Source organism: Panthera uncia, unplaced genomic scaffold, assembly GCF_023721935.1.
Source record: "Panthera uncia isolate 11264 unplaced genomic scaffold, Puncia_PCG_1.0 HiC_scaffold_1894, whole genome shotgun sequence".
Classification (NCBI taxonomy): domain Eukaryota; kingdom Metazoa; phylum Chordata; class Mammalia; order Carnivora; family Felidae; genus Panthera; species Panthera uncia.
The window spans coordinates 1-25,814 of record NW_026058574.1 but is presented as its reverse complement, the minus strand read 5'-3'; the positions used below and the strand labels follow the sequence as shown (position 1 = coordinate 25,814).

General features: G+C 55.5%; 1 protein-coding gene across 2 annotated transcripts; it reads left to right on the top strand.

The window, feature by feature from the left end:
- The first annotated feature begins 37 nt into the window (after window positions 1-37).
- On the top strand, window positions 38-25,338 carry LOC125917471 (collagen alpha-3(V) chain). 2 transcript variants are annotated; one of them, XM_049623661.1, is made up of 54 exons: window positions 38-230; window positions 322-375; window positions 570-623; window positions 1,192-1,245; window positions 1,327-1,380; window positions 1,567-1,620; window positions 1,962-2,006; window positions 2,114-2,167; window positions 2,350-2,394; window positions 2,555-2,608; window positions 2,756-2,800; window positions 3,710-3,763; window positions 3,858-3,902; window positions 4,047-4,100; window positions 5,587-5,631; window positions 5,748-5,801; window positions 5,944-6,051; window positions 6,493-6,546; window positions 9,490-9,543; window positions 10,009-10,053; window positions 10,310-10,363; window positions 10,474-10,518; window positions 10,890-10,943; window positions 11,043-11,096; window positions 11,187-11,240; window positions 11,385-11,492; window positions 11,658-11,747; window positions 12,005-12,058; window positions 12,872-12,979; window positions 13,096-13,203; window positions 13,300-13,353; window positions 13,801-13,854; window positions 14,496-14,603; window positions 14,678-14,731; window positions 14,935-14,988; window positions 15,104-15,157; window positions 15,294-15,347; window positions 15,899-16,006; window positions 16,608-16,661; window positions 16,824-16,877; window positions 17,183-17,236; window positions 17,374-17,427; window positions 17,601-17,708; window positions 17,855-17,908; window positions 18,377-18,430; window positions 18,628-18,735; window positions 19,033-19,086; window positions 19,167-19,202; window positions 19,644-19,697; window positions 20,282-20,498; window positions 20,587-20,699; window positions 22,254-22,322; window positions 24,055-24,294; window positions 24,376-25,338. In XM_049623661.1, exons 1-54 carry the CDS (start codon window positions 108-110, stop codon window positions 24,520-24,522), a joined length of 3,888 nt encoding a protein of 1,295 aa, XP_049479618.1. In that variant the 5' UTR covers window positions 38-107; the 3' UTR covers window positions 24,523-25,338. The 2 variants fall into 2 exon arrangements, with proteins under 2 accessions (XP_049479618.1, XP_049479617.1); XM_049623660.1 differs by having other exon boundaries at window positions 1,192-1,380.
- Window positions 25,339-25,814: the final 476 nt, after the last annotated feature.

Below are 25,814 nucleotides of genomic sequence, written 5' to 3'. Positions count from 1 at the left end.
AGATAATCAGGGGACCAATGGGGGGTAATGGGAGGACATTGAGGGAGTGACAGAGATGGGGATAATGGAGGCTAGTCGGGGGGCAGGTGGATGTTTGTCTCCTGAAGATGCTCTTTTGGAGGGTGTTGGGGTTTTGTGGGAGACCTGAGGATCTGTTTCCCCCATCTTTCCAGCTGTCTATGAAAGGTCCTCCTGGCCCGGTGGGGCTCACTGGGCGCCCAGGCCCTGTGGTGAGTAAGGAGACTGTACAGAGGAGGGGGACACATCAGTGGAGACGGGCAACCTCCCTCTAATTCCATTACCCCATCTCTTTCCTCCAAGGGTCTGCCTGGGTATCCTGGTCAGAAAGGAGAGATGGGAGAAATGGGGCCACAGGTGAGACTGGTGGGGATGGGGCCAGGATTGGAGGGGAAGGGTCTTCTCCCGGAGCCACAGGATAAAGTGCTGTTTGAGGACAATGACAAAGGGGCTGAGAATACCTTTGCAATTGCTGCCCTTCCTAGAGATTGATTAAAAATAAGTCCTTTCTCCTTCTTGTTCTCCTTTTTCTTCCTCCTTTTCTCTCCTAGGGTCCCCGAGGCCTTCAGGGACCTCTTGGGCCCCCTGGCCGGGAGGGAAAGATGGTGAGTGACTCGTAAGTCTTTAGGCCATCCCTCGTCTATCCCTCAACACCCAGCAGGAGTCTTGGCTCCGTGCCCACAGGGTCTGCTGGTGTCATTGGTGGGATAAGGGCACCGAGGAAGGAGAATGACAGCTCCACTGAGTGTGTCACAAAGGGATCTGGTCAGGTCACAGAGCCAAGGAGGACTTTCTAGAGAGACTGATGCTTGAACTGAGGTCTGAGGTATAACCAAGTAAACAGGAGAGGAAGGGCATTCCAGTAGAAGGAACAGCATGCGCAAAAGAAAAGACTGGTCTACTGAGGGAGATGATGAGCAGGATAATTCCAGACAATTTTTAAATGCAGCGGGGAATGAAGAACTGGGACAATTAATGGAGACCGGAGATTTTAATTTTTGTGATCCTGGTGATGTGCGCTCGGGGAAAGGGCCTGGAGATAAAGAACAGTGGACGGGTTTGAGATGTGTTTGGGAGGTTAAACTGGTACACAGAGAATCCCCCAGGATTCTTCATGAGGGAGGAGCTCAACAGACAGCAGTGGGTGTCTTGATGTTGTCACCTCCCTGACAGGGCCGCTCTGGAGCAGATGGGGCCCGGGGCCTCCCAGGGGACACAGGACCTAAGGTAGGTGATAAGGTCAGGTTCGGGACTTGGAGGGACGGGTGGGTCGAGGATTCGGGGTTCAGGCGGTGTCTCTTTGTGCAGGGTGATCGGGGCTTTGACGGCCTGCCAGGGCTGCCTGGTGAGAAGGGCCAAAGGGTGAGTGTGTGAGGCCCCTCCCGCATGTCAAACCTCCCAGTATTCAGGATGCCCTCCCCACCCCCAGGGTCAGAATCCCCATCCCCATGTCCGAGCTCTCATTCCTGTGCCGCATGTCCTTCCCTGGGAGGCTGGTCTCTACCCTCACATCTCCACTCTGAACGTCCCCCCCCCTCCTAACTCCAGGGTGACTTTGGCCATGTGGGGCAACCTGGCCCCCCAGGAGAGGATGGTGAGAAGGTAAGTTTGGGGAAGAGAGGGAATGGTTTAGAGTGAGAGTCAGAGAGGAATGGAGTCTTCAGGGGCCGGGATGAGAGGTGAGGGTCTGTGCTGGAGGGCCAGGATCCTCAGTGGGGCTCAAAAAGATAGACTGAGGGCTGGGAGCTAGCACCAGAGTTGGTAGGTGGGACTCAGGTTTGGGGTCAGGGGCCCGAACTGAATCACGTGTGCTCAGTCTGTTGGTTACTGCCTTACACTCTGGCTCTGGGATCCCCTGGAAGAGGTGCCCAGATGAGGGAAGGTGGTTTTCTGAGGGTTATACTCCCCGCCCCCCTCACCGAGTGATGAATGCTTTCCCACAGGGAGCAGAGGGACCTCCGGGGCCCACAGGCCAGGCTGGGGAACCGGTGAGTACCAGGGCCCTCAGGCCCCTTTGCCTGGCCCAGGGGAGGGAGCCAGGACTCATGGGGCCTCAGAGCAGGGGTGCTGGAATAATGCTCCTACCTCCTTGCAGGGCCCCCGAGGACTGATCGGCCCTAGAGGCTCCCCTGGTCCCCTGGGACGCCCGGTGAGACTGTCGCTATCTGTCCACCTCCCTGCTTGTCTTCCTCTCACCTCTGTCTCCTCTGCGTGCCCATTTCTGTTACCTGATTTCGCTGCCTGCTCATCTTCCCACCTGTACCTCTCGGTGTCTCAGACTCAGGCTCCTGTGTGGTATCTGCCCGGGTCTCACACCCTCTCCTCCCCCAGGGTGTACTTGGGATTGATGGTGCTCCGGGAGCCAAGGGAAATGTGGTACGTGTCCCGCCTTCTGACCCTTAGTGCTTTCTGATGCGCCGACCCCGTGGCCATCTGTCCATATCCCTGTGCACTCCCCTGGCCCCCTTGTCAACTTCACTGGCACTTCCACGCTGGGGTCCCTTCCAGCGTCACAGCACCCCCACTTTCTCCCCAGGGTCCTCCGGGAGAACCAGGCCCTCCAGGACAGCAGGGAAATCCTGGATCCCAGGTTTGAGCTATCGATTTCAATAACCGGGGGGTGACAGTAGTCGGCCATGGTCATAGACCCCTCCCAGCCTCCCCACTCCCCAGCTCATTGCTCATTTCTCATGTCTTCCTTCACCTTCCTTTTTTCTTTCTTTCTTTATGTCCCCAGGGACTCCCTGGCCCCCAGGGGCCCATTGGCACTCCTGGGGAGAAGGTGAGTGACAACCCCACCTACCACCACCTTCTCCTGTCTTCTTCCTTCAATTCTGCAGGAAAAGCTTCCCACCAGGGCCCTGTGGTTAGCCCTGGATAATGGTGAATTGCAACAATCCTTCAGCAAGCTGAGAGTTTAAAAAAAAAAAAAATTACTGACGGGAAAGAGTTGATTGGGAGAAACGGATATTGTCAGGATTTAGGGGAACCCACAGAAGCCACCGTCATCAAAAATATTAGCGAGATCCATGGGCCAGGAAGGCCTTTCTCTGGGGTCCTGTGGTGTCATCTTTATTCCCCGGCACATGTGTTCTCTCTCCCTCGGCAGACAGGCTTTTTCCTGCACGTGTCTTTGTTCACCCCCGGCCAGTCCCGTTTCTGCACGATTTATCACCATTTCAGCCCCCAGCTCCGCATGGCCTTATAGTTTCTTTACCTAAACCCACCTGATCATAGTTTCTATGAAGTGAGACGTCGCTTACCTCAAATTCTCAGAAGAAAATGATTGGTTTAGTTGGACCCAGTGCCTGCCTCTGGACCTATCAACTATTCGTAGAACACAGGGGTCACCTCATGCCTGCCTAGGCCCACCTCTCTCAGATGAAGGTGGAGACACTTCTAAAGAAAGGGATATAGCTGGGGAGTCCCCCAGCCCAGTGTGTTCCTCACCCTGTTTTTACCTCCTTTGTCTCCACTCTCCCAGGAGTGAAGGATTTCTGAGGCTCAGAGAGGGAAAGGGGCTGGCCCAGGGTCACTCAGTAAGACTGGGCAGAGCTCGGGAGAGGTTTCGTAGCCTGTGGGGTGTGCTTGTTCTGTGACCTTGATGTCGCTGCATGTCTGAGCAGGGCTGTTCTTGGTGGGATGCCAGACTGAGACTCTGTGTCTTTCCCTACTGTTCATCTTCTTTCAGGGCCCCCCTGGAAACCCAGGTATTCCAGGCATTCAAGGATCTGATGGCCCTCCGGTGAGAAGTGGGTGCTGGCAGAAGGAGGAAGGAGAAGGGGGAGGCTTGGGAATTTGGATGGCAAATCCAGGTCCCTGATAACTTCTTCCCCCAGGGTCACCCAGGCCATGAGGGCCCCACAGGAGAGAAAGGGGCCCAGGTGAGTGGCCTGGAGAGAGGCCGGGTTGGGGATGAGGGTTGGTAGGGCAGGGCCAGGAGTCAGGGGCTCATGAGGAGAGGAATGAGGGCACTGGTAACATGGAGGGGGAAGGACAGGACGGCACTGATCTTATCTCCATCCCAGGGTCCACCAGGGTCAGCAGGACCCCCGGGCTATCCTGGACCTCGGGGTGTGAAGGTAGGTGGTGCTTGGGGCGCATAAGAAGGGGTGATTCATTGGCATGAGCTCCAGGGAACCAGCTTCATGGTAAACCTGTGCACATGTGCCGAGAGGTATCGATCTGCAGGACAGGTGTGGTGGGAGTGGGGTTTCCATCTGAGTGGCAATATGTAGAAATGTGTGTGTTACCTGGAGGTGAACAGCCAAAGGGAGGTACCGTCATGTAGTTGTCACCTTGTAATTGAGAATAGTTAGGCCCATGAAGGGCCTAAGCTCAGTCCAGGTCAGCACTCTGTAGTGAAGCAGACAGTTTATGTCTTACCTCAAGCCCAGGCCCATATGATCTTCAAGCACAGAAATGCTGGGATAAGCCAAGAGCCGTACTGTTGCCCGAGGGCAGGGACGTTGGACTTCACATTTGTATGAGTCCAGTCACGTTGTAGCCAAGTATGGTACCTGTGGTCCGAGAACAGAGTTTGGTGGTAGTCAAGAGGCAACTTGTCACATTTTTGCACTGGAGGTAAGCTCAGTTATCTCCGAGCCAAGGAGGTGGTTCTATTGCAGCTGGCCACAGAGTCCTATGGGTGGCCAAAGTCAGAGTTATGTTGTAACCAGCCATAATTATAGAGAGCGAGTTGAAGGCCGTGTTGTAGCTGAGTCTAGTTTCGTTGTAGCCAGGGTCAGAGAATCACGGTAGCCAAGCTTGGTCACACTGTAGTCAAATGAATTGCCCGGAGGCAGGCGAGGGTCAAAATACTTATACTGTATTTAAGTACAACTTCATTGTCGTCTTTGAGCTCAGTTAAACCTTGTGTCTCTGCGGCTGGAGACGGTCATGCTATCGTCAAAACACAGTTATGTTGTATCCAAGTGCAATTTCATTACAGTCTCTGAGCTCAGTTACATGTGTCTTTCTGTGGCTGGAGACAGTCATGCTATTGTCAAAACACAGTTAGGCTGTATCCAAGTGCAATTTCTTTATAGTCTCTGAGCTCAGTCACATTGTAGCCAAGTGCAGTTTTCACTGCAACCCAAGCCCGGGGTTTGGGCACCTGGGCTTGAACTGAGCAGCCTTGGTGTAGCTAAGCACAGACTGGCTTTGTTGCCAGGCACAGAGTCGCATTGTAGCCAGCACAATGGGGAACATTCCTTTGCCTTTAGAATGAGACTGGAGCCTGGAATGTTCATCCTCATTCTCCTGCCAGAAGGAACTGTGGACACTGTGTCCCCGGGAGATTGGAATCAATTACTCGGAAATTTGGCCTTCCCTGCACACCCCCACACAGATGACCTTGGGAGGCTGCCATTGGGAAGAGGGGTGGAGAGGCAGCCTCTTGCACACCACACTAGCAAGGCTTTGGAGAAGGGTCATTTCCTCTGAGGCTGCCCCCTTCCACTCGTGTCCAATATCCTTTTGGGACTGTCCTGACTGTTTTGGGACAGGGAACTGAGTTGGAAGGCCCTTCTGAAGCAGGAGAGGGACTGGAGGTCTCTTGTTTTTCAGGGTACCTCTGGCAACCGTGGCCTCCAGGGGGAGAAAGGAGAGAAGGTGAGAAGGAAGGGGATTCCTGGTTGAGGGGAGCCCTAATAACGGGACTCTGGTTGTGTCCCTTCCCTGAAACCCTGACCTCTGTCCTCTGACCTCTAACACTCTCTCTCCCCCAGGGAGAGGATGGCTTCCCAGGCTTCAAGGGCGATGGGGGGCTTAAAGGAGATCGGGTAAGATGATTTCCAGATGAGGGATCTAGTGGTTCTGGGGAGCTTGGGGAAGACATTGGTGGGGGTGGGGGTGCTGGGGCTAAGACAGGGAGCTGGAGGCGGCCGGAGTGACACAGGGCCTGATACCGCCTTTCTATTGCAGGGACCCCCCGGGCCCCCCGGTCCTCGGGGAGAAGATGGTCCTGAAGGGCTGAAGGGGCAGGAGGGGCTGGCCGGCGAGGAGGGGCCCCCAGGCTCAGCTGGGGAGAAGGTGAATGGACCGTGGTCACCCTCTCCAGTCTACCCTCCAGCTTCCCATCCTGCAGCGAGGGTGTTCCCTGGCCCTTCGCCTTCTGCCCTTGGCTGTTTTGTCTCCAGCCTCAGGAGACTGCTACCTCGCTTACCGTCTCTGATTCCTTCACTCAGCATGATAGAGAAATTGCACAGACTACATTATCTGATTTTTATCCCCACCGCAGGCGACGGGCATTTTTACCCCCATTTTGCAGACAAAGAAACTGAGGTTTGCAACAGAATTGAATGGAATGAGTTGCCCAAAGACATGCCTGTAGCAGGCAGGAGCCAAGACTTGAACTCATGTTTCCCTGAATTCTACGCTGTTGTCCCCGCCCCCCTGTCCCAGCCATCCTGCCCTTTCTTTCCTGATCTTCAGGGTTCAACTCCTGACCTTTGTCCCATAATTTTTCTGCAGGGCAAGCTGGGGGTGCCAGGTCTCCCAGGTTACCCAGGACGTCCGGGCCCTAAGGTAAGAAGCTAAGGGGTTAGGGGTGGGCAAGGGCAGGACTCAGAGACTAATCAGCATCTGGAGGGCCAGGCTGTGGTCTGGGGGACTGAGCCATCCACCCCACGGGTCACTGAGAGACGGCGAAGATGTGAGCTTTCGCATCAGACTTGGGTTCAGATACCGACCCCTTACCTGCTAAGTGACCTTGGTCAAGTCTCTTGAACCCACTTGCTTGTTGCAAAATGGAGATCCTGTATTTGTCTTATCAACTTGATTATAGTAACATTGATAATTTTGGTAATCAAACTATAGGATACTTCTTATTTGGTGTGATTGAGGTTGGTTCAAAGTCAGTAAGGAGGAGAATCACAAAAAATACACATCTGACCTCTCTCTCCTCCCTCTCTGCCCCTCCCCCACTCATGTTCACGCACACACTCTCTCTCTCTCAAGATAAATAAACTAAAAAAACAACACACACACACACAAAACAGAAATGGCCTCCTAAATGGCTCAGTCGGTGAAGCGTCTGACTCTTGATATTGGCTCAGGTCATGACCTCATAGTTTGTGAGATCGAGCCCCACATCGGGCTCTGTGCTGACAGTGTGGAGCCTGCTTGGGATTCTGTCTGTCCCTCTCTCTCTCTCTCTTTCCTCCTTCCCCTCCCCTGCTCCTGCTCTCTCTCTCTCTCTCTCTTTCAAAATAAATAAACTTTAAAAAATATATATTTGACATATCTTGAATTATAACATGTTAAAATGCACTTATATAAAATGTACATTTGTTTTGCCAATGTTTTGATGGATGAGGCTGCTGATTAGACGTGTATTTCTGCCTAAACCACACCCTCATTACATCACTGATGATTTATAGTGTGGGTTTATATAAAATGAAGCAGAAACTTAGACACTTGGGAAGAGAGCTGAGTGCAGAATCCTTCCAGAGTGCCACAGTTTGTCATTTCCATCTGGCAGTCATCTTATGCGTGCCTAATTTGACAGTGACTTTTTTTTTCAGTGACTTCCCTCTCTATGGCGAGTCTTTTCCATTTGACTTAGGTTCAATAGATGTCTTTTTTTTTTTTTTCCATTCTTCATTCCATCCGTTGTTGTAAAAACGTTCACTGAGTCACATGACTCCGAGAGCAAGGGCAACTGACATAAACCGATTTGGGAGGAAACTCAAGGCACCGTAACTTAGAATAGAACTCAATCTGCTGGAGCAGAAGTTCATGGGAGTTAGAGCAAAGCCTCCTAGCCACGACCAGTCTGTGTGTTTTGGGCATCATGTGCTACACGGCAGAAGGCATGGTGTGTTGGTTGAGTTGAGGTGCCTTAGCCAGTGTCAGGGTCTTAGTGCTGTAACAAAAATACTTTAGATCGGGGGGGGGGGGGGGCTGAAACAACAGAAATTCATTTCTCACAGTTTTGGATGCTAGAAGTCTGAGACCAAAGGTTTGGCATGGCACTGGGAGAGAAAGAGAGACAAGGAGAGGGAAGAAGGGAGGGAGAGAGAGACAGAGAGACCTAGACTCCTTTTCTTTTTAAAGTTTTTTTTTTTTTCTCATTTTATTTATTTTAAAGAGAGAAGGTGGGGCAGAGGGGCAGAGGGAGAGAGAGAGAGAATCCCAGGCAGGCTCCACACTGTCAGCGCAGAGCCCGAGATGGGGCTCAGACTCACGAACCGTGAGATCATGACCTGAGCCAGTCAGATGCTTAACCGACTGAACCACCAGGCGCCCCTCCAAATGACCATTCTTCAACATAGGGCTTCATCGTATGAATTTTGAGGGGACACAAACATTCAGTCCATAGCAGACAGTGATAATCAGCATGAATGATGACAGCTGACATTTCATAAGCACTTACTATGTGCCACACACAGTGTAAAATGCTTCCTATTCATTATTCTGTTTAATCCTCACCAGGGACACCTGGGTGGTTTAGTCAGTTAAGCGCCCGACTTCGGCTCAGGTCATGATCTCATGGTCCGTGAGTTCATGTCCCACGTCGGGCTCTGTGCTGTCAGATCGGAGCCTGGAGCCTGCTTCGGATTCTGTGTCTCCCTCTCTCTCTGCCCCTCTCCCGCTCATGCTCTATCTCTCTCTGTGTCTCAAAAAATGAATAAACGTTAAAAAAAATTTTTTTTTAATCCTCACCAAAAACTTGTGAGGGAGGTATCATTGGTGTCCCCAGGTTACAAATGAGGAAACTGATGCTCAGAGAGGGTAGGCCATTTGTCCAGGGCCACATAGCTAATCCAGTGGGGGGTCTGGGATTCAAAACATGGTGAGGAGCGGGAGGGGATAGCAGAGCCTGTGATGTGTTCCTCTGTGGGGACGGGGGAGGATGCCTCCAAATGGGCAGGACAGCATGGACTGGGGTCAGTCAGTTAACCAATATCCAGTAAGCCCTGTCTGTGTACCAGGTTGAGGGGATTAAGATCAGGAGATCAGAGCACCATGTCAGAGCAGAGCAAACAGACAACGGATGAGTAAGCAAGTGAACAAGGTCATTTCAATATAAATATTATGGGAAAACAAACTAGGACAAGGTGACAGAGGGTGACTTGGAGGACGTGGTGGTCAGGATGGTGGCAGAAGCCTTCTCTAAGGAACTGACATGTAAATGAGATCCAGACGATAGGAATACCTGCCTGTGTGGGGACCTGAGAGACCAGCATTTTAGACGAAGGAAGCAGCCAGTGCAAAGGCCCTGAGGCAGGAGTGTACTGGTGTGCCTGAGTAGCATGGAGGAGGCCAGTGTGGCTGAAGTGGAGGGAGCAAGGGGTGAGCGAGGGGAAAGAGGAGGGCAGAGGGCTGCCTGGGAGGAGGATGGGCCTGGAAGGACCAAAGAAACTTCTGGAAAGGACGGAGTGGCTGAAGGGTGAAGGGTCAACTTTGCTGATCACCCACTCCACAACCACCACCCCCCATCTTTTCTCTCTGTTTCTCTCAACTCAGGGATCTACTGGCTTTCCCGGGCCGCTGGGACCCTTAGGAGAAAAAGGGAAGCGGGTGAGTCCGGGGGCCGGGGGAGGGGTAGGGCTTGTCTGGGGGAACACGTGCAGCTCTGCACGGCAGCGGGTAGGCCCCTGTAGCTAAGCCTGGAAGCACTTGTCTGCACGCATATTCCCATCTGCGGTGCGGGGCACAGGTAGGTGACCCCACCTCGCGTTACTGCGCATGAGTCTGCGTGTACAGGTGCCTCTCGGTGTAGATCAGATGGGGTCTGGGTGTTACAACCCGCGGGCCTGCGGTAAACAAGGACATAAGCCTGCATGCACGTGCGTGGCCGTGGACATAAATGTGTGTAGGTGTGTGTGTGTGTGTGTGTGTGTGTGTGTGTGTGTGTGTGTGAGTGAGAGGCTTGTGAAGAAATGTACAGCAGGTACCATTCTGGGTCTGTGCCCGGTTGTGTGTGTTTCACGTCTTTGTGCCATAACTGTCTTCTGCTTCCCCGTCACCTGATTTGTTCTCCAGGGCAAAGCGGGGCAGCCGGGCCTGGAAGGAGAGCGGGGGCCACCAGTAAGAAGAGTGAATGCTCCCCCATCCTGCTGGGCCTTGGGGGACAGGGCTGCGAGGAGGGGCTGCAAGAGGAGAGGCGGGGGGTGGGGGGTGGGGAATCGTGAGCGGGCAGGGCAGAGCGTCTGGGGTCTGGGTTATGTCCGTGTCCCTGGTGGGGCAAGGAGGGGTCACCACGGGAGGCGGCCCAGGCGAGTCGGGCTTGTCTCCTAGATTCCCACACCCTCTCACTTCTCATCTTGGCTTCTTTGCTACTCAGGGCTCCCGTGGAGAGAGGGGGCAACCGGGTCCCACCGGGCAACCGGGCCCCAAGGTATGGGCTGGGTGGGTGATCGGGCCCTCGTGAAGGCCCCCCGGCCCGGGGTCCCCCAGCCCTCCCTGTGAGTTTGTCCTGCAGCCTGAATCCCATCCACTCTGTCCTAGGGTGATGTGGGCCAGGACGGGGCCTCTGGGATCCCTGGGGAAAAGGTGAGTGTGTGTGTGTGTGTGTGTGTGTGTGTGTGTGTGTGTGTGTGTTTCGGGATGGGAGACGAACCCAGGAGGTAGTTAGGGTGCAGTGGAAGGAACGCAGCCTCTGAAGTCTGGAGCTGTGAGCTCAAGCCCTAGCTCTGCCACTCAGCTGCTGCGTGACCTTGGGCGAGTCACTCCACCTCTCTGGGCCTCAGTTTCCCCCTCTATAAAATGGGAATAACCACAAAGGGCTGCGGTGACGATTGGAATGAATGACTGCGGGTGCGTGTTTGGCTCCCTGCCCGGTGTGCAGAAAGCACTCCACGTGCTCGGTATGTGGGGCTCGGGGGGCAGGAGGGATGAGACCGTGGCTTCTGGTTCCATTTCAGGGCCTCCCAGGTCTGCAGGGCCCTCCTGGATTCCCCGGGCCAAAGGGTCCCCCTGTAAGTGCGTGCACCCTGGGTGGAGGCGGCCCGGAGGGAAGCCAGGGAGTGGGGAGACTCCTTAGTGCCGTCTCATCTCCCTCTCACCCTGCTCCCCAGGGTCCCCAGGGGAAGGACGGGCGTCCCGGGCACCCTGGACAGAGAGGAGAACTGGTGAGTGGCCCCTTGACTTCTGACCCCTCACCCCCTGAGGCTCTCTGGTTCTCTCTCCCATGTGACACCCCTTTACATTTTTCTCCCCAGGGCTTCCAAGGTCAGACAGGCCCACCTGGACCAGCTGGTGTCGTGGGTCCTCAGGTCAGAAGGGAGCCCACAGGTCTTTCCAGTTTTGCAGATATTTTGGGGGGAGGTGCATCTCAGACAGACCTTCCCCTCCCCCACCCCCCCACCGCCCCCAACCCCGGGCGGCCTCCATTCAAGAGAAGCTTCCTTCCTCTCCAGGGAAAGACAGGAGAAGCGGGACCTCTGGGCGAGAGGGGCCCCCCAGGCCCTCCTGGACCTCCGGGCGAACAAGGTCTTCCGGGCCTGGAAGGCAGAGAGGGTGTCAAGGTGAGATCCTGCCCCCCTAAGAAATCTGGCTGAGTGGCCCCAGAGGTTGGCCCCATGCCACCCCAAGGCTCAGAATCAGCTCTGTGGGGGAGGGGCCCAGATTCACAGAGGGGGAAGCACCTCCGCACCTCTCTGGAGGCTGACCTTCCCCCTGCACTCCCGTAGGGAGACCTGGGGCCACCCGGGCCCCTTGGGAAGGAAGGGCCGCCTGGACCCAGGGGCTTCCCCGGCCCCCAAGGAGCCCCTGGGGACCCCGTGAGTATTCTTTGGAACCCCTCCTAAATGTGCCTGGCTGGCCTGTGAAGCAGAGAAGGAAAGGGGGGCTCGGGGGGAGGGCCATGGTGATGGCATCCCGGGTGCAGTGAAGGAATCATAGCGGGAGGGACCTAAAGGAGAGAGACCCCTGACCTTCAGTGCCCAGGAGGAAGGTGGGAACTGTGAGCCCCCAGAGTGAAGACAGGACCTGGGCACACCCTTGGGGGGGTCTCTTGACTGAATCATCTCTCCCTCAGGGACCTATTGGTTTAAAGGGTGACAAAGGCCCCCTGGGCCCTGTTGGAGCCAATGTAAGTGTAACCCCATCTGCTGGGTGGGGGGCAGTGTGTGTGTGTGGGGGGGGGCCTGGGGCATCTGGGAAGCTGGGCATCGCTATGATTTAGTCCACCATTTTGGGTGTCAAACAGGCCTGGGTCACCCTCGTGACCTCAGTTTTCTCATCTGTAACACAGCACTGCCCCACAGACTGTAAATCTCAGTGAGATGATCCGTCTGACACATACTTACCTGCATGCCAGACATCAACATATAAAAACCTCCCTTCTCCTGGAGCGTCTGTTCTAGTTGGTGATGAATGACACGGAGAAGGGGGAGTAGGGAGAGAGCAGTTGAAATGGGTTGGTCAAGGAAGGCCCCCTGAGAAGGTGACATTTGAGCTAAGACCTGAAGGAGGTGAAGGAGGAGCCATGCGGATATACAGGGGAAGGGTGTTCCAGGCAGAGGGAATAGCATGTGCAAAGGCCCTGTGGTTGGGGTGTGCTAGCACGTTGGAGGAAATGCTCAAGAGGCCTGTGTGACTGGAAAGAAGTGAGGAGGGGTGAGTGGGAGGCGGAGAGGGCAGGAGGTGATGAGGCAACTCGTGCAGAGCCTTGTGGGCTACCAGGAGGACTTCGCATTTTCCCTGAGTAAGGTGGGAGCCGTGGAGGGCTGTGGGCAGAGGGACATGTGTACCCTGACTCAGGTGTCCCTCTGGCCACTGTGCGGAAGGGAACAGATGGATATGGCGCTGGTTAACTACCTACCTCAGTGCCTGGTGGCTTGAAACCCCCTCTAACCATGAGAACTTTTGCTATTTTTCCCACACTTCTCACCCCTGTTTCCAGGGCCCTCCTGGGGAGCGGGGTCCTGTGGGCCCGGCAGGAGGCATGGGGCTTCCTGGCCAAAGTGGAGGCCAAGGCCCTGTTGGCCCTGCAGGCGAGAAGGGGTCCCCGGTAAGTGCCTGCCTGCTACAGTCCTCAAGCATCCTCAGGACCCAGCACCCCCCACATCCCCGGACCTTCACCTCTGCCCTGGCCCCTGACCATCCCCTCTTCCACTCCCCCATCAGGGCGAACGTGGCTCCCCTGGCCCCACGGGCAAAGATGGGATCCCAGGGCCCCTGGGGCTTCCTGGACCGCCGGGAGCTGTTGGGCCTTCTGGCGAGGATGGGGACAAGGTGAGTTCACGGACACAAGAGCTCGTGGAGGAGGGGCTAGGGGGCTCAGGGTAGGGAGAGGCCATGTTGGTCCTCCCTCACCTGTTTCCTCTGCAGGGGGAAGTGGGTGCCCCTGGCAACAAAGGGAGCAAAGGCGATAAAGGGGATGCGGTGAGTGTGGGGGCCAGTGAGGGAGGTGGGCCTGGGGGAAGGCAGAGGGATGTGAAGGATGAGGGGGATAGCTGGGACCTCAGGAGAATGGGAAGGGTGCTGAGATGGCTACCCTCTCCTCTCCCTTTCCTTGGTGGTCATCTTTCTGTCTGTGACTCTGCATGGCCCTGGGGCATCACCTCCCCAGCTTCCCTCTAGGACCTTCAGCCACAGCATCTCATCTGTGAGCCAGCTCAGTCCCTGGAGGGACTTCTGGGGAAAAGTCCTAGTGATCCAAGCATTGGACGATGTCTATATCTGATCCCACTTGTTGGTGGCTAGGACGACAGGACTGTGGGGGAAGCAGCTCTTGCTTCCTGGTGGGGGCAGTGGGAGGCAGTGAATGTCATCTTGAGCGCACTCCCAATCTTGAATTTGAGGTGTTTTTGGCTGTGTTCCCTCCCCCAGGGCCCGCCTGGACCAACAGGGGTACGGGGTCCTGTGGGACACCCAGGCTCCCCGGTGAGTGCTCTTGGTTTTGTGGCCATTGCCTGGACCCCAGATGGGAAGGGACAGTGTCCTCCACCATGACCCAGACCCAAACTCAACCCCACCCCTACCCCTCTGTGATGACACCCAACAGGAACTCATCCCAGAGTCTGGCTCAATCCCAACCTCAACCTGAACCCTGAAGGCCATCGCAGTTCCAGTCTCAACCCCACTTATGACCTGAACCTCAATCCCAGCTTAAACTTTACCTTCAAATCTGAGCCTTGACCCAGTCCTACCCTGAAGCCCAACTTTGACCCACCCTCCAGTGCTGACCCCAAACCTGGACCCAAACTTTGAATCTGACTTTGGCCCCAATGTCAAACCCGACCCTAAATTTCACCTCAACCTCGTCTGAACACTGCTCATGACCTTGACCTCAACCCACCACCCAATGCCCATCTCACCACTCGCTGCCCATCTGAAAACTTTGACTCAACTCTTGGCTTAATTCCCAAACTCTGACCCTTAACCTGTACCCCCACCTCCAAGCCCAACCCTGACCCTTTCCAAACCTAATCCCAAACCTGACTGCCACCATTAACCTGACTTTGACCCTGTCTCCAACCCTTGACCCACACCCTCACTGTGCCCTGTTTCTGTCCTTCTCCCAGGGAGCAGATGGGGCTCAGGGACGCAGGGGACCACCAGGCCTCTTTGGGCAGAAAGGAGATGATGGAGTGAGAGGCTTCGTTGGGGTGATTGGCCCCCCTGGCCTGCAGGTGTGTGTCTGAGTTTGGGGGCATGGCCTCTTTCCCCACAGTCTGTGCTCCAATCTTGCTTCTTTGTTCCACAGGGACTGCCGGGCCCTCCTGGAGAGAAAGGGGAGGTCGGAGATGTAGGGTCCATGGTATGGAAAACCTGGGGAAGGTGGGAGGGCAAGAGGATAGCAGGGTGGTGGTGACCGTTAGACTGATTTGGAGGTGGTGGTGTCACAGGGCACATTGTCATTTTAAGATGATGCTGGGAACCAGCATTAAGGGTGGTGTTTGTGGTTAGTGGTGCCTTTGAGGGGTCATGAGGTCACTGGATGCTATTCTGACTGTCTCACAGGGTCCCCATGGAGCTCCAGGCCCTAGGGGTCCCCATGGCCCCAGTGGATCGGAGGTGAGGACCCTCTGTGGGGGGTGGGCAGGATGCCTGAGAGGTGGGGGCATCCATTTCCCAAGAAGGGGCTGTTGGGATCCTGCAGTCCCACTTCTACCCCTTGCTGTCTCTCCAGGGCCCTCCAGGGCTGCCTGGGGGAGTTGGTCAGCCGGGCGCTGTGGGCGAGAAGGTGAGAGAAAGGGGGCAGGGGACTGCCTAGGGTTGGGAAGGCACAGCCAGTCTTGCTTGGGGGTGGCTGTTCTGGGGAGCTCCTTCCTGTCTTTCATAAGCAGACCTCTCCTTACCCTCAACTTCGCCTCCTACAGGGTGAGCCAGGGGAGGCTGGAGACCCAGGACCCCCAGGAACCCCAGGCATCCCTGTGAGTGACTGTGTCCTGTGCCCCTGCACCCATCTCAGGGAACCTCTGACCCCTGGGCATCTTGGGGCACCTTGACCCCTGGGCAGACCAGAGTCACCCATTGACCCAGGACCTATGGGTAGCCCCAGTTGTCTTGATGACAGAGCCCTGGAAGGTCTCAGATAGGGCTGCTACACAGAGTTCTTCAGGTTGTACACTGCACAAGGGTGTGGGGCTGAGAGAGGGGGTGGGGGCTCGGATCCAAGCCGTACACCCTGAGTTGGGGATGAACTTCCCAGAGGGATCCCCTTTTCTAATTCACTCCGATGTGGCATGTGGGCTAGACCTAACTTGGTCATGATCTCTGAGCACCTGGGCCATCCTTGCCCCTGACTCCTATAAGTCCTAGATCCTGTGACCTCTGACTCTTGGACAGTCTAGGCTACTCTGACCCCTGGCCCCAGGAAGTCCCAGACTACCCAGATTCTTGAGTCCAGGGATGCTGACCCTTGACCCCTGACCCTGGACTCTTGTCTAGGCTATTCTGACCTCCGACCTCTATTTCTACAAAGGGGCCCAAGGGAGAAATTGGTGAAAAGGGGGACTCAGGTCCATCTGGGGCTGCTGGACCCCCAGGCAAGAAAGGCCCCCCTGGAGAGGATGGAGTCAAAGGGAACGTGGTGAGTCCTCGGAGAAGAGGAGGCAGAGATGGGGAGGGGCCTTGACCCTGCTCCCCGACTTCTAGAGCAGGGCTTCCCTCCTCCAACCTGCTGGCCCCCGAGCCACCCAGAACGTGGCTGACAATGACCAAAGGCACGCTTGTATGTCACGGGATGGGGTGGAAGTTGCTCCCACACAGAACCGATCTGGAAATATTGGCAACGGAGCTGGGGCTGATGTGGGATTTAGCACCAGGGTGGAGGCTGAGACCGCCCCCCCTCCCCCGGCCACGGCAGTGGAGCTTGGGGTGGCTGGCAGGGCAGTGAGGAGCTCCGGAGTCTGTGGGACCTCAGTTTGCATCTCACCCCTTTTCTGAGGGTCAGTTCTGTTGAGTCGTGGGCTGGGAGACACCTGATGGATGAAGTGAGGTGATGCATGTGATGCCCCTAGGTCACCGCCTACACGCGTTAGACTGTAGAAAGCTCTCTCTCCCAGGGCAGGGATTTTGTGTTGTGTTCACTATGTGTCCTCAGCAGCCCAAGCTGTGCCTGGGCACTGTTCACCTGTCAGACAAATGCTCGGTAATTCAGAAATGTGATTATTCGTCATTCTGTCTTCCAGGGCCCCACTGGGCTCCCAGGAGATCTAGGCCCCCCCGGAGACCCAGGAGTTTCGGTGTGTGTGAGCCCCCCACCCCCACAATATATTCCTAATTCTGCCCCCATCTCGCCTCCCTCCACAGACTTGGGCAAGGTCAGGGGAGCACATAAGCTTTATGTGTCCCCAAGCTTCACCCCAAACTCATATTGCCTCCATGACCCCTCCCATCCCCCACAGGGTATAGACGGCTCCCCAGGAGAGAAGGGAGACCCTGGTGATGTTGGGGGACCGGTGAGTGGGGGAGCAGAGCATGTCATGCTGGCAGAGGGGGGTTGGGGCTGGTGAGTGGGTAGACTGGGGGGCCGGAGGAGTAGGCTGATGAGGTACCCAGGGCTCCCATACAGCACCTGCTTTGCCGCTCTGGGCCTTCACCACGACGGTGAGCAGCTCAATGGAGGAGGTGGGAGACGGCTGGTGCTGTGGGGATGTCTGGGGAAGGCCGTCCTGGGATCACAGGCATCCTGACACATAGCCCTGCTCAACCGACGTGAGCTAACGTGAGCTAATACTACCCTCGTACTGTTACATATCCATAGGGTCCGCCTGGAGCTTCTGGGGAGCCTGGCCCCCCTGGGCCCCCCGGCAAAAGGGTAAGTGAGACCTGCCTCCTGGCTGACCTGGCTCCAGCTTTGATCCACTCACCCCCACAGGCCCCCACAGGCCCCCGCCCACCTCCACAGGCCCCCTCACCCCCAAAGCATCCCTCCTACACTCTTTCCCTCCTCAGGGTCCTTCAGGCCGCATGGGTCCAGAAGGCAAAGAAGGGGAGAAAGGGGCCAAGGTGAGTACCCCCCCTGCCCAGGGAGGGTCCCTGTGTTGATCCTCGGCCAACAGATGGGCCATCAGAATGGGTGCCCCAATTCCTTCCCCCTCCCTGATGGTTCTTGGCTGGGAGGCCAGGAGGAAGGTGCTGTCTGACACTTTCTGCCCTTCCCTTGCCCTGGTCTGTTTCAGGGGGAGCCAGGTCCCGACGGGCCCCCAGGGATGACGGGCCCAGTGGGGGCTCGAGGGCCCCCTGGACGTGTGGGGCCTGAGGGTCTTCGGGGGATCCCCGGCCCTGTGGTGAGTAGGGTGGGATCAGACCCTCTGTGTGTGACCCACCTTATGCTTTCTAATCACAGCCTGAGGTGGCTGACCCTGGAGGGCGGTGGGGGCATCTACACTGGGTCTGGCCGAGTGCAGCATCCCCACGTTCTGCTTCATCCTAGGGTGAACCAGGCCTCCTGGGACCTCCTGGACTGATGGGCCCTCCTGGACCCCTGGTAAGAGACCTCTTTGTCCCTGGTGTCTTGGCATGGAGAACCACACTGGGCATCCAGTGGCCACCTGGTGCTGTGGGCTCACCCCTCACTGACAGTCCATCTGACCACCTGTACTAACCATCTATCTTGATGGTCTTATCCTGATGGTCAATACCGACCCTCTATCTTGGTGGTTTATACCGACCACAGTGACCATCATGACAAGCCAAACTGACCATCTATGTTGATAGTCAACACTGACCACCCACAGCGATCCTGACCACGGACCATTCATACTGGACCTCCTCCAGCCAGCCCTTCATTATCCCTTGTCATCACCCCTCTCTCCTGACCATCCCCATGACCACATCCCTGGTAATTCCCATTTGAAACATGAGTAATTTCCCATTTGACTACCCTCCAATCACCCACATGAACCTTGAGATTTTGTGTTTGAGCCTGACTAACTGAGCCTCACTCTCCTTCCAGGGGCCCTCTGGCCTTCCAGGATTGAAGGGAGATGCTGGCCCCAAGGGGGAAAAAGTAAGGATACCTCCTTCCATTATTCTCCCCCAGTTACCTCTGTCTCCTCCACATTTACCTCCCTCCCTGGCCAGAGGGCTGAGAATTTGGGGTCTCCTCTGCTCCCAACCTCATTACCCCAAGGCTCTAGAAGAAAAATCCTCCAGCAATCCCCCCACCATATTTCTTTCCCTGTGTGTGCCTCTCTTGTCCTCCAGGGTCACATTGGATTAATTGGCCTCATCGGCCCCCCTGGGGAAGCTGGTGAGAAAGGGGATCAGGGGTTGCCAGGCGTGCAGGGCCCCCCCGGCCCCAAGGGAGAACCCGTGAGTGTGTGTTCTACCCCAAGTGGAAAGAATGTGTTCATAGGAAGGGGTGGGGGGGGGGGCAGAATTGGGACTTATTTGGAGACTGTGGGGGTTGGGGCTTGGGAAGCCTGGTCTAGAATGATGAGAGTTGTGTCTGGGGAAAATGGCGGGGGGTGGTGTCTCCATCTAGGGATTTGCGGGTTGGAGGCTGTGTCTGTGGCCTGTTTTTTGAGGGGACTGGAGGCTTGTCTGGGGGATGTGCCTGGATCACAGGGGTGAACCCCATCAGTGATGACCTTGGTGTCCTTTCTTCAGGGTCCCCCCGGTCCCATCGGCTCTCTGGGCCCCCCTGGGTCCCCAGGTGTGGCGGTGAGTAAGAGGGGTTTGTGGGGTGGGGTCACCGTGGTGGGGCAGCTGGGACTCCAGCCCTCCCTGTCTCTACCTCACAGGGTCCTCTGGGACAGAAGGGCTCAAAAGGTTCCCCGGTGAGTATGCACTGTTCCCTCAGGCTCCCACATCCCGGCTTCCCACCCCTTTCAACGTCACCACACCCTCAATCCCTTTGCATTCATTCATTTACTCATTCAATCATGCATTCGACTATTTACTCAACACCTACCGTTGTATTTTATCAAATCTAAAATGCCACCGATTGTGAGATGCACCATTATTTTAGAAACTACTGTGAAGAAAAAACAGTTCTGACAAGGAAACTATGACTTGCCAAAGATGTTAGGTTTTGATTTCGGAGATGTTAAAATATGGAAAGGAAATGAGTGTTTTATAGTTGGGGCTAAAAAATTGCAGTTCCCTCCCCCAGTGCTGTGTGAGTGAGTGAGTGAGTGAGTGTGTGTGTGTGTGTGTGTGTGTTGGCAGGAAGGGGTCTCCATAGACAGAGTTCACTCCCAAGTGACTTCTCTCTACAGGGATCCTTTGGTCCCCGTGGCGACACTGGCCCCCCTGGCCCCCCTGGCCCTCCGGTAGGTTCCCCAGGGAGTATGTTGGGAGTGTCTGTCCCACTGGGTCCCCAAGTGCCCAAAACTGGGTGGGGCACACAGCAGGTGCTCAGGGCACCCAGGTGGGGAGGGAGGTGTCTTGAAAGCTGAGGGAGGATGCCTGCTCTGCTGGAGGGTTTAGGGGAACACCCATGGGGGCTCTGACTGGGTCTTGTCTTGCTTGACTCTGTCCCCCCCACCATCTCTCCCTCCGTCCCTTCCATCTCTCCTGGCCTCTGTCTCTATTTCAAATACTTGCTGCACAATTTTGTCTCTGTTTCTTTCTCTCCCTCTGCTTTCTTTACCTCACCTTGCGGATCCCTCCACGGTGTTACTGCTTCGGCCTTTCCCCATCACTGGGTCTTTCTTTCTCTCCCTCCTATGTGTCCCTGTCCGTCTCTGCCTCTCGATGGCCCCCGTCCCTTTTTGATCTCTCTCTCCCTTTTCCTATCTATCCCCACCCCTGTGTGTCTCTGCCTCCCTTGTCTCTCTCATCTTTGCTTGTCTCTCTTCCTGTCTCTTCCTCCCGCATCTCTGCTCTCCCCTCTGCTGTCCCCGACCCCGCTCAGGGTCCCCCGGCCGAGCTGCACGGGCTGCGCCGGCGGCGGCGGCGCTCTGTGCCCCTGGAGGGCCTGGAGGGCCCGGAGGGCGGCCTGGAGGAGGTGCTGGCCTCGCTCACGTCGCTGAGCTTCGAACTGGAGCAGATGCGGCGCCCTCCCGGCACAGCTGAGCGCCCGGGCCTCGTGTGCAGTGAGCTGCACCGCAACCACCCGCACCTGCCGGATGGTGAGGTCCCGCCCCTGCCTGGGCCCCGTGGGCAGGAAGCCGTCGGGTCCCGCCCCCGACTCACTGACCCCACCTGGCTCTGCGGCAGGGGAATACTGGATTGACCCCAACCAGGGCTGTGCGCGGGACGCGCTCAGGGTTTTCTGCAATTTCACGGCTGGAGGAGAGACCTGCCTCTATCCCGACAAGAAGTTTGAGACCGTGAGTGCCTGGGCGGGGTGGGGGGAGGGGGCGCAGGGAGAAAGAGGACACCGGAAGCCAAGCCGTATCACCGGCCCGTCCTCCCGCCTCCACCAAAGGCTGTCCCCTGCTTCCCCTCCCTGCCCAACACACACACAGGCTTCGTCTGGGACCTTATCCTAACTTCATCTGGCATTTGTTGAGGACCTGCTGTATGCCAAGGCCTGTGAAGGTCTGAAGGTCTGAAGGTCTGGGACCACAGCCGAGAATCAAACAAAACAAAACTCTGCTTTTAGGGAGCTCACCTTCTACGAGAAAATCTAGGGAAGGAAACAATAATGGTGGCAGATCTTTAAATAGTGCTTTATGTGTGCCAGGCTGTTCTGAGCACTTAGCTGCATCAACACTGAGGCCCAGTTCTGCCATCATCCCCCAGAGAGGGAAACTAAGGCACAGAGAAGTTACCCGAGGATTACCCAAGGCAGGCTGGCTCTAGAGTCCCAGCCCTTAACCTCCTGTAGGCACTGCCTCCTGATCCGCTATCTGAGGGGCCTGTGGACTCATTGCCCTCCAGGCTGTGGGCTGGGAGGGGAGACCACCTGGGCCCCCAGGAACACTGGGCTTCTCCATCAGGCTCAGCAGCAGAGGGCAGTGGGCAGGCAGCAGCAACTCTAGAACCCCGGGTTGGGATATAAACTGGGGGGAACAGGGTTTTTTTCATCTGCAAAACGGAGCTCAGGAAGGTATGGACTGGTTGTACAGTTGAGTGCTGATGCAGTGTATCAGGAACACTGATTAGACACTGACGATGGGCGGTGCTGTGCTAATGCCTCTGCTGCTGGTAAAGTATGTAGCCAGCACAGAACCTGCAAAAATGCATGGTGATGTCCCTCTTATTTATGATTATTTTTGACTGGCCAGAGCCCTGGTTTAGTGGGAGCTCAACCCTCCGCCTCTCCCGCACCCTTACACACTAGTGGATGGGAATACAGACAAGCTCAGACCTCGAGGTCACGTAGGATTTGATCTCTAAACAGTTGCTGGCATCTGAGCCTCTCCCGCCAGCTCAGCTTCCTCCTGCCCAGAGGTGTTGGGGAGGGGTGTGAAGACTGATCCAGGTTTGGGTTCCTCAGACACAGACCCTGAGACAAAGACTTGAGGGCGAGTCATTTATTTGGGAGGAGATCGCAGGAGGCACCAGGAGAGGAGGGGGGAAGTGAGAGGGGACTGGGGGAGGCAGCCGATGAGGGTTAAAATGTCACCATTGGGCACTGAAGGCTCAGTTCCACTGGGAGACTTCTGGGAGATGGTGTGGAACAGGCACGTGGGGGAGGGAGAGGGAGCTGAGCATTTATCCATCCATTCTTGTCATTGGTGGAGAGCTGCCTCAGAGGGCGGGGACTCCCAACCCCATGGTTTGCCCTGTGCACCGGCCAAGCCAACTCCCATGACCAGAGAACAACAGCTCAAGGGTCCGGGGTATACAGTCTGCAACTTTCATTGCTGGGAGGTAAATACAGGAAGACATGGCCGGCACCCAGGCCATCTACACTGACTACCCCCTCCCGTCCCCAGGTGAAAATGGCCTCCTGGTCCAAGGAAAAGCCGGGAGACTGGTACAGCACATTCCGTCGAGGGAAGAAGGTGAGCGGCTGGAGACCGAGGTGGGGGATGGTATGAAAACTGGTGGGAACTGGCATGGGGAGTTGGAGGAGGGGCTCTGAGGGATGAGAGGAACAGGGCAGACTCACCTCTGCCTTCATGGTGATTGCAGGCTTGGTAGGGGTAGCAGATTGGGGGCGGGGGAGGGGTGTGTGGAGCGTCAGATGTGAATAGGGGAAGCCCAGGGTATGGTGGAAATCCAGAGGCAGTGCCGCAAGTCCCAGAGGTGTCCTGGTAGCAGTCACAGATCAACTGAAGCCTAAAGAATGAGCTGGGTTAGCAAGTTAGGGAGGACAAGGAAAAGTGTTCCAGGCAGAGGGAACAGCATACACAAAGGTCCAGAGTTAAAAGAGGATCTGGGGGATTGAAAGAAAGAGCCACTCGCCCTGCTCTAGAAAGTGTGAAGGGGAATGTGGTAAGAAAGGAGGCTGGGGAGGTAGGTGAGGGCTAGGCCCACCTCCCCAGAAAGACCTGTGAGCAGCAGGGAGCCATGGAATGTGTTTCAGTGAGGGAAGGACCCAAATCTAACCTCTCAGTTAGAAAAATGCTTCCGGGGCAGGTGGGGAGGGGGCGGTGACTGGCATGTTGGCCCAAGGGAGTGAAGAGGTGGTCCAGGCTGGAGCTGGTGCTGTGGGGGTGGGGAGGAGGGCATGGCTTGGAAAATCTAAGAGAGAGGCCAGTAGGACCTAGTCACTGATGAAATGGAAGGGAGGGAGGAGAAGGTTGGTGGGCTGGTGTCTTGTGACATTCTGAGATATGTAGATGAGAAGAACAGGTTTGATGGGTGGGGGGATTTGGGGTTCAGCTTGGGAACTGTTTACATGACATACGTGTATCTGCCAAGCACTGGGAACGTAGCAGCAAATAATAAACACAGTTCCTGACTTCATGAAGTTGATACTCTACTGGGAGCATAACCAAGGAAGCAGGCAGACAGGAACCCAAGAAACAAAGCTATAATATAGCGTGGGGGTATCTTGGTTTGGGTTCCCCCCGAAACAGACCCTTCCACACAGACTCCGTTGCTAGTACTTTATCTGGGAGGTGATTCCAGAAAACATCGGTAGGGGCACATGGAAATGATACAGAGATGAGAAGGAGGCCAGAAGGGACGTATTACCCAGCAGGCTATCTCAGGCCCATGATATGTTAATAATATATTTTATTTGACCCAGTGCATCTAAAATAGTGTCATATCAATATAAAGGTTACTGAGGCATTTAAAATTTCTCCCCTACGAGTTCTGCAGAGTCTGACCCATATTTTACGTTTATAGCACATCGTAATTTGGGCACTAAATTTCATTGGAGGTTCTGGATCCATAGTTAGATTTCATAAAATCTGCCTTTGAAAAAGTAGATTCGCATACTTGAGTTGTTCCACACCTAAGTTCTCTGATACCTGGATTGAGGCTCAGTTATTAGTTATGAATTAAAGTAAAAGCATAAATACAAATTTTTAATTAAACAGTTAAGTAACATGGTTGAAAGTTTCCATCTGATTGGCCACATTTCAAGTGCTCAGTAGCCACGTGCACCCGGGGGCTCACAGGGGAACCATGGGGGGCTGGATGGCGGGAAAGTCCACCCCCAAAGAAGGGGACATGGCAGAGGTCGTGGGTCTGCCAGGGGATGGAGAGCCTGGGAGGGAGGTTCTGCAGAAGGAGTAGGGGTGACTGGGGGCACCCTCACCTCCTACTTTGTCCCACCCCCAGTTCTCCTACGTGGACGCTGACGGGTCTCCGGTGAACGTGGTGCAGATGACCTTCCTGAAGTTGCTGAGTGCCACAGCCCACCAGAGCTTCACCTACTCCTGCCAGAACTCTGCCGCCTGGCTGGACGAAGCTGCAGGCGACTACGGCCGCTCCCTCCGCTTCCTCGGGGCCAACGGGGAAGAGGTGTCCTTCAACCAGACGACAGCAGCCACCATCGCTGTCCCCTACGATGGCTGCCGGGTAAGGGGAAGGGCAGGGGCCGGCCAGAGTGGGGAGAGGCTTTGGCTGCCCTCCTGCTAACTCACCGTTCTGTCTTCCCAGCTCCGCAAGGGACAGACGAAGACCCTCTTGGAGTTCAGCTCTTCCCAAGTGGGGTTTCTGCCTCTGTGGGATGTGGCGGCTACTGACTTCGGCCAGACGAACCAGAAGTTTGGGTTTGAACTGGGCCCTGTCTGCTTTAGCAGCTGAGAGTCTTGGGGTGGGAGGGATAATGAGGGAGCCCCAGACGGGGCACTATTGGTGCTGAGGCTTTGAAGCCACCGTATTTATCGTGTCCTGTGACTGTGGAGCCAGGGGAGAGTCTGCTCATCACGGTCAAGCAGTCTTCCTTCTCCGTTCCAGGGGGCCGGGGGCTGCACTCCCCTGGCTCAAGTCTAGCCTCCCTTCACTGCACCACAGCTGACATACTGTAGTCTGGCTCTGCCTGCCTGCCCAGCCCTCATCTCCCCACCCCCGAGGCCCCATGCAATGAACTTCTAACTCAGAGCTGATGAATGCCCCCCATGCCTGCCTCCCCACTCCTCGGTCAGTGCCCCCAACACCTGGTGGTGCTCCCCTTTCCAATAGTTAAGCACTGGATGTCTCCTGATCCCAGGCTGGGACCCCTTCGCTCATTCCTATTTTCAGGTGGGTTCACAGTGAAGGAACTGAAGTCAGGCTCCAGAGGGAAGAGTGGGGCTTCCCTGGACTGAGCTGGGTGCTCCTTCCACTGCCTCAGCCCAGCTCTGAGTACTGCCCCCACCCATATCTCCCTGAACTCACCTTGCCATGCCAGGTGGTAGGGGAGTCAAGATGGTGGGGGTGAGTCAGGATCCTAATGGTGCTGCCCTATTTATACCTGGGTCTGTATTAAAAGGGAAAATCCCCTCTGTTGTATATTTAATCTGCTTCCTCCTTTAGGGAAGGCTGGGATATGATGAGAGAGATTCTAGCATGATCCCCACCCCTCCGGGGCCATAGGGCATATTTGGCATCTCAAGTCTGAGAATAAACCAGTGAACTGTGTCCCTGTGTCTTTCATCTAGTGCTGCCTATATCTTTCTTAAGGTCGGGCTCTTGTCTCGCCTGAGGTTATCTGCCACCACCTGTCTTAATAGTGTCTTTTGGTAGAGGTGGCTTTGGGAGGTGGGGGAAACCAATTATAATGGTACTCACCGGAGACGATGGGTCTGTTTACCATTTCAGAACCCGAGAAGAAGAGTCAAAAATCTCCGGATCTCTAAGAGAAATCTTAAATGTTTTCAGCACACAAAAAAGAAATTTTAATTATGTGTTGTGATGCCGGTGTTAGCTAATGCTACGGTTGTGATCAGTATACAAGTGTATCAAATCAACAGGTTGTATGCTTAGACTTAGACAATGTCATATGTCAATTCTATGTCAATAAAGCTGGAAAAAAATGTGAACCTATTAGGAATACACCAAACTTTGAGAGAGAGAGAGAGAGAGAGAGAGAGAATAGCTAGATCTTTCTGTTGATC